This window comes from Rhinopithecus roxellana, chromosome 12 (genome assembly GCF_007565055.1).
Source record: "Rhinopithecus roxellana isolate Shanxi Qingling chromosome 12, ASM756505v1, whole genome shotgun sequence".
In the NCBI taxonomy this organism is placed as follows: domain Eukaryota; kingdom Metazoa; phylum Chordata; class Mammalia; order Primates; family Cercopithecidae; genus Rhinopithecus; species Rhinopithecus roxellana.
Window position 1 is genome coordinate 112,292,604 of NC_044560.1, and position 11,806 is coordinate 112,304,409.

Here is an 11,806-nt window from a genome sequence, read left to right on the forward strand (position 1 = left end):
ATTTTCATGAGGTTCAATTTGTCTGTTTTCTTTTGGTGTCTTTGCCTTTGGTGTCATATCTAAGGAACCATTGCCACCTATGTCTCTAAGAGTTTTTATAGTTTTAGCTCTTACATCTAGGTCTTTGATTCATTTTGAGTCACTTTTTGGAGTTAATTTTTGTATATGGTGTTAGGTAAGGGTCCGGATTCATTGTTTTGCATGTGGATATCCTGTTTTCCTAACACCATTTGTTCAAAAGACTGTCTTTTCCCCATTGGTTGGTCTTGGCACCCCTGTCCAAAATCATTTGAGCATATATGTGAGGGTTTACTTCTGGGCTCCATTTTTTTATTCTATTGGTGTGTATATCTGTCCTTACACCAATTTCATGCTGTTTTGATTACTGTAGCTTTGTAGGAAGTGTGAGACCTTCAACTTTGTTCTTTTTTTTTTTTTTTTTTTTTTTTTTTGAGAGGGAGTCTGGCTCTGTCGCCCAGGCTGGAGGTCAGTGGCCGGATCTCAGCTCACTGCAAGCTCTGCCTCCCGGGTTTACCCCATTCTCCTGCCTCAGCCTCCCAAGTAGCTGGGACTACAGGCGCCCGCCACCTCGCCCGGCTAGCTTTTTGTATTTTTTAGTAGAGACGGGGTTTCACCGTGTTAGCCAGGATGGTCTCGAACTCCTGACCTCGTGATCCGCCCGTCTCGGCCTCCCAAAGTGCTGGGATTACAGGCTTGAGCCACCGCGCCCGGCCAACTTTGTTCTTTTTCAATATTCTTTTGGCTGTTCAGAGTCCCTTGAAATTCCATATTAATTTTAGAATGAATCTTTGTATTTCTGCACAAGATATTATTGGGGTTTTAGTAGGGATTCCATTAAATATATAGATCACTTTGGGTAGTATTGACATCTTAATAATATTAAGTTACCTAATCTGTGAATATGGAATTTCATTCCATTTATTTATGTCTTTGTTTTCTTTCATGAGTGTTTTGTAGTTTTCATTGTACAAGTTTTCACCTCCTTGGTTAATTCCTAAGCATTCTATTACTTTTGATGCTAATGTATATGGAACTGTTTTCATGATTTCCTTTTCAGATTGTTCATTGTTAGTGTATTGAAATGTAAGTCATTTTTCTGTGTTGATTTTTTTATCCTGCTAGTTTGCTGAATTCATTTATTAATTTTTTTTTTTTTTTTTTTTTTTTTTTTTGAGGCGGAGTCTCGCTCTGTCGCCCGGACTGGAGTGCAGTGGCCCGATCTCAGCTCACTGCAAGCTCCGCCTCCCGGGTTTGCGCCATTCTCCCGCCTCAGCCTCCCGAGTAGCTGGGACTACAGGCGCCCGCCACCTCGCCCGGCTAGTTTTTGTATTTTTTTAGTAGAGACGGGGTTTCACTGTGTTAGCCAGGATGGTCTCGATCTCCTGACCTCGTGATCCGCCCGTCTCGGCCTCCCAAAGTGCTGGGATTACAGGCTTGAGCCACCGCGCCCGGCCCATTTATTAATTTTAACAGTCTTTGTGTGTGTGTGTGTGTGAAAACTTTAGAATTATCTACATGTAATATCACCTGTGATCAGAAATAATTTTATTTCTTCCTTTCCAATTTGGCTGCCTTTTACTTCTTTTCTTCCATAGTTACTCTGGCTAGGACTTAGAGTATGTTGAACAGAAAAAGAGAAAGAGGACATCTTTGCCTTGTTCCTGATCAGAAAGCTTTTGGTTTTTCACCATTGAGAATGATGTTAGCTATGGGTTTTTTATATATGGCTTTTATTACATTGACATAGTTTCCTTTTATTTCATTTTTTGAGTTTTTTTTTTTTTACATGAAATGGTATTGAATTTTTGTCAAATGCTTTTTCTGCATCAAAAGAGATGATTTTTTTTCCCTTTATTCTGTTAATATGGAATAGTATATTGATTGTTTTTCATGTGTTGAACCATCCTTGCATTCTAGGAATAAATCCCATTTGGACATGGTGTATAATCCTTTTAACATGCTGCTTAATTTGGCTTGCTAATATTTGATTGAGGATTTTGGCATCAGTGTTCATAAGGGATATTGGTCTGTAGTTTTCTTATGTTTGTCTGGCTTTGGCATCAGGGCAATTCTGGCTTCATAAAATGAGTTAGGAAGTGTGCTCTCCTTCAGTTTTGTGGACAATTTTAAGAAGGATTGGTATTAGTTCTTTAAGTGTATAGTAGTATTCACCAGATAAGCTGTCAGGTCAGGGCTTTTGTGTTTTACTTGTTGGGAGGTTTTTGATTCTCTATCTTTACTGTTGATAGGCCTATTCAAATTTTTCTTTTTTATTTTATTTTTCTTCTTCCTCTTCTTCTTATTCTTCTTCCTCTTCCTCTCCTTCCTCTTCCTCTTCTTCATCATTGAGAGAGAGAGAAAGTGAGAAAGAGAGAGAGTCTCGCTTTGTCACCCAGGCTGGAGTGCAGTGGCATGATCATGGCTCACTGCAGCCTCAACCTGCTGGGCTCAACGATTCTCCCACTTCAGCTTCCTGAGTAGCTGGGATACAGGCATGCACCATCATATCCAGCTAATTTTTATTTTTATAGAGACAGGGTCTCTCTCTGTTGCCCAGGCCAGTCTCAAACTCCTAGGCTTAAGCATCCTCCTGCTTTGGTCTCCCAAAGTGCTAGGGTCACTGGCATGAGCCACGGTACTCAGCCTTTTAGTTTTTCATGATTCAGTCTTGGTAGATTTTGTGTTTCACAGAATATATCCATTCTAGGTCATCCAGTTTGTTGGCATACAATTGTTCATAGCTCTCTTGGAATTTTTTTTATTTATATAGACTCTATCATAGTGTCTTCATTTTAATTTCTAATTTTATTAATTTGATTTTTTTTTTTTAGTCATTTCTAACTAAAATTTCTCTATTGCTTTTATATTCTCTAGTTATCTCTGCTCTAATCTTTATTATTTCCTTCCTCCTGCTAGCTTTTTGGCTTAGTGTTTTTGTTTTTTGTTTTTTGTTTGTTTGTTTGTTTGTTTTTTTGAGACAGCCTTGCTCTGTTGCCCAGGCTGGAGTGCAGTGGCACGATCTTGGCTCACAGCAACCTCTGCTTCCCAGGTTCAAGCGATTCTCCTGCCTCAGCCTCCTGAATAGCTGGGATTACAGGTGCGTGCCACCACACCTGGCTAATTTTTGTATTTTTAGTAGAGACAGGGTTTCACCATGTTGGTCAGACTGGTCTCGAACTCCTGACCTCGTGATCTACCCGCCTTGGCCTTCCAAAGTGCTGGGATTACAGGCCTGAGCCACCGTGCCTGGCCTATTGTTCTTAAGTTTCTTAAGTTATAAAGTTTTTCTTAAGTTTTTTTAAGTTGTAAAGTTAGATTTTTGATCTGAGATCTTTCTTGTGTTTTAATATACTCTTTGTAGCTATAAATTTCTTCCTTAGGTACTGCTTTTGTTGTATCCTACAATTGTATATTGTTTTCATTTTCTTTCATCTCTATTTTATAATTTCCTTTGTGATTTCTTTGATATAATGATTATTTAAGAGTGTCATTTACTTTCTACAAATTTGTGAATTTTCATGTTTTCTTAACTTTATCCTCTTGTGATCAGGGAAGATATTTTATATGATATATATCTTTTTAAATCTATTGATCCTTAATTTATGGCCTAACATGGTCTATTTTGGAGTGTATCCCATGTGCAAGTGTATTCTATTGTTATAGTGTATTCTGTTGTTATAGTGTATTCTATATATTTTCTGTTAGATCTGATTGGCTTATTGTATTGTTCAAGTCCTCTATTATTGGCCTTCTGATTGTTTTATTTATTATTGAGAGTGGGTTATTGAAGTCTCTATTGTTGTAGAACTGTCTATTTCTTCTGTTAATTTTGTCCATTTTTGCTTCGTATATTTTGATGGTCTGTTATTAGGTATATAAATGCTTATAATTGTTAGATGTCCTTGCTGTCTTGAATCTATTCTTAATATGTAATGTCTCTCTTTGTCTTATGGAACCTCATTTTGATTTAAGGTCTATTTTGTTTGATACCAGTATGTCCATCCCTGCTTTCTTTTGGTTACTATTTGCATGGAATATCTTCTTCCATTCTTTTTTTTTTTTTTTTTTTTTTTGAGGCGGAGTCTCGCTCTGTCGCCAAGACTGGAGTGCAGTGGCGCAATCTCGGCTCACTGCAAGCTCCGCCTCCCGGGTTCATGCCATTCTCCTGCCTCAGTCTCCCAAGTAGCTGGGACTACAGGCGCCTGCCACCTCGCCCGGCTAGTTTTTTGTATTTTTAGTAGAGACGGGGTTTCACCATGTTAGCCAGGATGGTCTCGATCTCCTGACCTCGTGATCTGCCCATCTCAGCCTCCCAAAGTGCTGGGATTACAGGCTTGAGCCACCGCGCCCGGCCCTTTTTCCATTCTTTTACTTTCAATCTATTTGTGTCTTTGGATCTAAAGTGAAACTTAGTAGACAGCATATAGTTGGATCATGGGTGTTTTTTTGTTGTTGTTGTTTGTTTTTTATTTTTTTTTATTTTTTATTTTTTTTTGAGACGGAGTCTCGCTCTGTCGCCCAGGCTGGAGTGCAGTGGCCGGATCTCAGCTCACTGCAAGCTCCGCCCCCCGGGTTTACGCCATTCTCCTGCCTCAGGCTCCCAAGTAGCTGGGACTACAGGCGCCCGCCACCTCGCCCGGCTAGTTTTTTGTATTTTTTTAGTAGAGACGGGGTTTCACCGTATTAGCCAGGATGGTCTCGATCTCCTGACCTCGTGATCCGCCCATCTCGGCCTCGCAAAGTGCTGGGATTACAGGCTTGAGCCACCGCGCCCGGCGTTTGTTTGTTTTTTAACCCATTCTGCCAGTTACTGTGTTTTGCTCTGAGGATTTAATCCAGTTATATTTAAGGTAATTACTGATAAGGAGGGACTTATTTCAGTCATTTTGCTATTTATTCTATGTGATTTTAGTTTTTTTGTCCCTTATTTCCTATATTACTCTCTATTTTGTGTGTTTGATTTTTCAAAAGTGAAACATTTTAATTTCATTCTCATTTCATTTTGTGTATATTCCATAACGATTTTCTTTGTGGTTACCATGGAGATTACATTTCACATCCTAGATGTGTAATACTCTGATTTGAACTTTTACCAGCTTACCATTAATAACACAGAAAAACTCTGATCTTATACAACTCCATCCCCAACACTTTTAGATAGTAATGTCATAAAATTACCTCTTTATACATTGTGTGTCCAAAAACATAGATTAATAATTTTTTAATGCATTCATCTCTTAAATCACGTAAAAAACAAAAAGTGGAGTACAAACCAAAGTTACAATAATATGAACTTTAAAATTTTCCCAGGTTATTTGCCTTTACTAGAGATCCTTATTTCTTCTCATGGCACTGAGTTACTGTCTAGTGTCCTTCCATTTCAACTGGAAGGACTCCTTTTAGCATTTCTTGCAGAGCAGTTCTCTTGGTAACACATTCCCTAACTGGGAATGTCTTCATTTCTCCCTCAGTTTTGGTGGATAGTTTTGTCGGATTTAGGAGTCTTGGTTGTCAGTTCTTTTCTTTTAACACTTTGAACATGTCAGCCCACTGCCTTCTGCCTTCTGCCCTCTAAGGTTTCTGATGAGAAATCTGATAATCTTAGTGAGTATCCCTTGAATGTAATGAGTCACTTCTTTTTTGCTGCTTTCAGTATTTTCTTTATGTCTCTGTCTTGACAGTTTGATTATAATGTGTCTCAGCATGAGTCTCTGAATTCATTCTTCTTCGAGCTCATTGAGCTTCTTGGGTGTTTATATTTATGTCTTTTTACATCTGTGTAGTGCGGGTACAAAAAAAAGAAAAGTCTTTGGGTAGTTTTGGCCATTTCTTAAAAATAGTCCCTCTTCCTCCTTGTTTCTGTCTTTCCTCTGGCACTCCCATCTTTTCTTCTATTAGTTGCGTGTGGGTTTTTGTCTGTTACAAATTGAGCTACTGTAACCATAAGTGTATAGGTCTTTGTGTGGAAATATTCTTTCTCTTGTGTTATTATCTAAAAGTGCAATGCCTTTGTTGCAGGGTAGGTGAATATTTTACATTTTAGGAAAGTGCCAAATTGTGTTCTAAAATTATTATGCCATTTTACATCCCCTGGGATGTAAAATTTAAAATAAATATAGGGATATATATTTATTTTAAATTTATTAAAATATTAAATATTAAAATAAAAATTTAAAAATAAATATAGGGATATATATTTATTTTTCTTAAGTGAACTTTAGTGGTTTGTGTCTTCAAAGAGAGTTTGTTCCTTTTAGTTTATTTACCAGATTTATTGGCATAAATGATATAATCCCCCATGAAATTACATCCCCGATTGTGAGCAAGAGTTCCAGTTTTGTCACATAATCACCAACAATTGCTAAGATCTGTGTTTTTAATGTTCATAATGCTACTAGGGATGGAGTAATAATATCTCATTGTAGTTTTAACTTGCATTTCTCTAAGGGTTTATGATTTTGAGCATATTTTATTTTATTTATTTATTTATTTTATCCAAAATGTGTTTATTGAGATGGTTTCCCACTCATCTTGATTCAGAGTGCCTTTAGTGCTGCTTCCTCCTAAAGGAACATCCTTCTGTAAGCCTTGCTTTTCCTCCTGTAGGCTGGCAGAGGACAGTGGAGCAGCCAACACACAAAACTACCGTTTGTGCATGGCTAAAGACCGTGGTGATTTTATAGCATCCTGGGCATTTCACATCCATGAAGTAGGAATTGGGGCTCTGCACCAGGCGTTTCTTCTTGTGTTTCCTCTTCTCCTCTTCTGGGGAGGGATGAAGGAGATCCTTTGCGAGAGGCATGTTCTCGTGTGGGTAGGTCGTCACCGCCGGAAAGGCGATTTTGAGCATATTTTAAATCATGTTTTTATTTGCCACCCATATAACTTCTATGGTAAAATGTCTACTCATATCTCTTGCCTATTTTAAAAGTAAATATTAGTTGATATTGAAATAGTAAAGAAATTTTTTGGAACTGCAGTCATTCATCAATAATGCCAGTGACTTTTTTGTTTTATAGGGTAATTTTGGATATTGGAAGAATATTTCCTCAAAATTTTGTGCTGTTCACAATGGAAAACTAGAGACATGAAACACTTTTAAGTTTAATCTGAATTATTAACATATTCTCTACTTTTTTAAGTCTACATGGCCAATAAAACAACAGATCAAGTTCTGGTTTGTAGTGTTTACCAATACCCTAGGTGTAAATACTTCTGTCTTGGCCAATTTCAAGCTGCAACACGATGTCTCTGAATATGGAGTTGGGAAGACATGTGCAATAGCACACCATTGTATTCTGTTTCCATTGAATAGATGCAATAAATGTAAATAACCTCTAAAGCATAGATAATAGTAAAATAATTAGGAAATGGGGATTTTTGAAGTTTTTTTTTTTTTTTTTTTTTTTTTTTTTTTTTTTAGAAAAACAGCTTTATTGAAGTTTAAAGTACACATATTTAACATATACAAGTTTTGGTACATGTTTATAGCCATGAAATTAAGGTTTTCTTGGGCACTCTGTAATCTCTTCCTCCTTACCCACCTACCCATCTTTAGGAAACCACTGATCTGCTTTCTGTCACTCTACATTTGTTTACATATTTTAGAATATTACATTAATCTGGGGACAGCTTAGGTAGGTCTGGGTTGAGAATCCCCCATGAAATTGCAGTTAAGCTGTCTCTGGAGCTACAGTCTCGGGAGACTTGCTAGAGGCTGGAAGATTCAATTCTAATCTCTTTTCCATGGCAGTTGACAGGAAGCTTTAGTTCCTTGCCACATGGGTCTCTCCATAGGGATGCTCATCACATGGATTCTTTCAAACACAAAAGTGATCCAAGAGCAGGAGAGTCTACCCAAGAAGGAGACCAGTGTCCTTGATAACCTAAAATTGGAAGTTATATGTCCACACTTTTTCTGTTTTATATGGGCTTTACAGATTAACCCTTATAAAATGTGTGAGGGGTACCCAAGGGTAAGAATTCCAGGAAGTAGAGATTTGGGGTTCTTTTTAGAGTTTACCTGCTACAATCACATTTTACCTTGTTTTAAAGTCTTTTTTTTTTTTTTTTTTGAGACGGAGTTTCAGTTTTGTTGCCCAGGCTGGAATGCAATGGCATGGTCTCTGCTCACCGCATCCTCCGCCTCCCAGGTTCAAGTGATTCTCCTGCCTCAGCCTTCTGAGTAGCTGGGATTACAGGCATGCACCACCACACCCGGCTAATTTTGTATTTTTAGTAGAGACGGCATTTCTCCATATTGGTCTCAAACTCCCTACCTCAGGTGATCCACCCGCCTCAGCCTCCCAAAGTGCTGGGATTATAGGCTTGAGCCACCGCACCTGGCCTTAAAGTCTTTTAATGGTAAATTGCATTGATTTTCAAATATCAAGTGAACTTTACATTTTGAGAGTAAATCTACATTTTCTTGATGTGTTATCTTTTTTTTTGTATTGTTGGGTTTGATTTGCCAAAATTTTGTTGAAGTTTTTATATCTGTGTTCATGAAGGATATTGATCTGTGGTTTTCTTGTAATGCCTTTGTGTGGTTTTGGTATCACTTTAATAGCTTCACTAATTGAGTTGGAAAGCATTCCTTACGCTTCCACTTTTTTGGAAGAGTTTCTGCATTTTTAGGTTTTCTTCCCTGAATGTTTGGTAGAATATACCACTGAAGCCATTTAAGCCACAGTTTGCTTTGTAGGAAGGTTTCTAATTACAAATCTGATTTTAAAAATAAATATAGGGATATACATTTATATATTTAAAAATAAATATAGGGATATATATTTATTTTTCTTTTCTTTTTTTTTTTTTTTTTTTTGAGACAGAGTCTCGCTCTGTCGCCCCGGGCTGGAGTGCAGTGGCTGGATCTCAGCTCACTGCAAGCTCCGCCTCCCAGGTTTACGCCATTCTCCTGCCTCAGCCTCCCGAGTAGCTGGGACTACAGGCACCCGCCACCTTGCCCGGCTAGCTTTTTGTATTTTTTAGTAGAGACGGGGTTTCACCATGTTAGCCAGGATGGTCTCGATCTCCTGACCTCGTGATCTGCCCGTCTTGGCCTCCCAAAGTGCTGGGATTACAGGCTTGAGCCACCGCGCCCGGCCTATTTATTTTTCTTAAGTGAACTTTAGTGGTTTGTGTCTTCAAAGATAGTTTGTTCATTTTATTTTATTTACCAGATTTATTGGCATAAATGGGTTCATGATTTTCCTTTCAATATCTGTAGAATCTGTCATGTCTCTCATTCCCAATCTGAGTAATTTATGTGCTTCTTTGTTCCTTGGCTAGAGGTTTGTAAGTTGTATTGTTCTTAAGGCTTTTGGTTTCACTGATTTTCTTTACAGTTCATTCTTGTTTATTTAATTGACTTCCATTTTAATCTTTACTGTATAGTCTCTTCTGCTCGCTTTGCATTTCTCTTCCTTTGTTAGTTTTTTAATGTGGAAACTGATATTCTTGTTTTTGGATATTTTTTCTTTTGTTTAATGGGTTTATCTAACCCATTAAACCTAGGGTAAACCTAGCCTTCAGTTCTGAGGATTTTCTCCTGTCTTCTGAACATTTTGTACTTTTATATTTTATATTTTAGTCTGTGATCCATTTTGAGTGATTTGTGTTGAAAGTATGGGATTAAGTTGATGTTCACTTCCTTTGTCTATGGATGTTCAATTGCTCCACCATTATTTGTTGAAAAGCCTTATCTGCCTTTATTTATTTGCTTTTACTGGTTTGTCAAAAATCAGTGGTTATGTTTCTTTGCATGTTTCTGGGTACTCTATTCTGTTCTGTAGACCTATGTTGATTATCCCCACCCGGTACAGTGTTTTGTATCCTTAGCTATATAATAACCCATAACATCAGACAGGGTGATTCCCCCAGCAAAGTCTTTAAAATCTGTCCACATTGACATCAACAGACACATTTGTTAGCGCCCTAAGAGATCCCTTCACTGCCAGGGCTTTGGCAACCTCTTCTCATGCGTCCTTGAGTCTCTAGATCACCTGTGATGGCCAGAAGTTTCCCAAGGGCTTCTGATACAAGAAACTGCCCTTTTCAAACCCATGGTGTGACTCCATTAAAACAAACTGACTAGCTATATACTAGGCTCCTCTAGAAATAGAGACTTTCACAGACCTAATACTTAGCTGCCCATTTGTTTTGAGTCAAGAAACAGCAACCTACAAACTTGGCATGGCTACCGAGGCCTCCTTAATAGAGGATAGAGCCAAATCTGGGCCCTCTGGCATATTCCACCTACAGGAGAGGTGGTCTCCTTTGTCCTCAGTCTCTTGCCACATGCCGTGGTACTGGAGGAAGTCACCCCCTCTCCTAGACCAGTTGGCTACCTGGGGAGACCCTTGGGATTAACCAAGTAAGCAGCAATAGGAGTTTGCAGACCGTATGAACGACACTGCCAACCATCATAAATATTTATTTTTTTGTGTTGTTTTTTAAATTAGTGGAATCTTGCTACTTTGCATCTCTTAAACAGGATGTCCCAAGAGTCAACACAATTGGCCAAACTTCAGGCAGTCATCTTAGCACTGGATGACCTGGTCAACAAATGGCCTCATCTTCGCATTTTTTGCAAACTATTGGGCCATTGCCTAAGAGTTGTCCACTTCAGAGTACACAACTCTCGGAATCTCCTATCTTACAGATACCTAACATATAAATGTAAATCACACATGTCTCTACATATACTATGGCCACAATACAAGGCCTAATAACTCCTTATTTCCTTCAGTGTTAGATATGACTGATAATAACAGTGGCACACATTTCACTTCCCAGAATGCACAATTCTGGGTTCTTGGTAAAGCTATCCAGTGGAACTCTCATGTCCCTGATAGGTGCCAGATAGCCAATTTATTCTACTTTATTTTTATTTGTTATTCTTTTGTGGAGACGGGCTCTCTTTATGTTGCCAGGGTGATCTCAAGCTCCTGGGCTCAAGTGAACCTCCCACCTCAGCCTCCTGACCTCCCATTTGAACTGTGCCCAGCTCAGATACCCAGTTTAATTAAGATCTCAATTTTTCTTCCTTTCTTTTTTTTTTTTTTTGAAACGGAGTCTTGCTCTGTCACCCAGGCTGGAGTGCAGTGGCATGATCTCAGCTCACTTCACCTCCCGGGTTCACGCCATTCTCCTGCCTCAGCCTCCCGAGTAGCTGGGACTACAGACGTGTACCACTGTGCTTGGCTAACTTTTCAATTTTTTTGTAGAGACGAGGTCTTAAGACTAGATTGTCCACACTGGTCTCAAACTCCTAGGCTCAAGCGATCCTCCTGGCTTGGCCTCCCAAAGTGCTGGAATTACAGGTATGAGCCACTGCACCTGGCCACCAAGGCACTTCTTACCCTTTGAGAATCCCAGACATTACTGATCATGACCAAGTATTCATTTCACTTCTCTGAATACGCATGCTGGGCTCTTGCAGATGGCGCTCAGTGAAAACTGTGCCTTCCTTGCAGGCTTCAGGTTTTGGGTCTCTTAGAATGCTATAATGGCTTACTGTAAACAAGTTCCAATTCAGTTATGTAAGCATCGTATATTTTGGTCATCAATCAAACATCTGGGGTGAGCTGTAATAATGAGTCTGACTCCAGTTCATCCAGATGTGAGAGAGGAAGACAGAGAGGTGAGACCTAAGAGCTGTGAGCAAGCACCAAACACTGAGGGGGGACACTGCAGTGGGCTGAGACCACACCATTGCACGCCAGCCTGGGTGACAGAGCGAGACTCCATCTCAAAAAAAAGAAAAAAAAAAGAGAAAAAAGAA

The 11,806-nt window shown here is 38.9% G+C and overlaps 1 protein-coding gene across 1 annotated transcript; it reads right to left on the bottom strand.

The window, feature by feature from the left end:
* Positions 1-6,510: 6,510 nt before the first annotated feature.
* Positions 6,511-6,854, bottom strand: LOC104667124 (40S ribosomal protein S27). Its single transcript, XM_010369362.2, has one exon. It carries the CDS (start codon positions 6,821-6,823, stop codon positions 6,569-6,571), a length of 255 nt encoding a protein of 84 aa, XP_010367664.1. The 5' UTR covers positions 6,824-6,854; the 3' UTR covers positions 6,511-6,568.
* Between the last annotated feature and the right edge of the window lie 4,952 nt (positions 6,855-11,806).

What these genes read in the sequence shown, in the direction of transcription:
- LOC104667124 (XM_010369362.2), bottom strand. Translation starts at nt 6,823, where the DNA reads ATGCCTCTCGCAAAGGATCTCCTTCATCCCTCCCCAGAAGAGGAGAAG.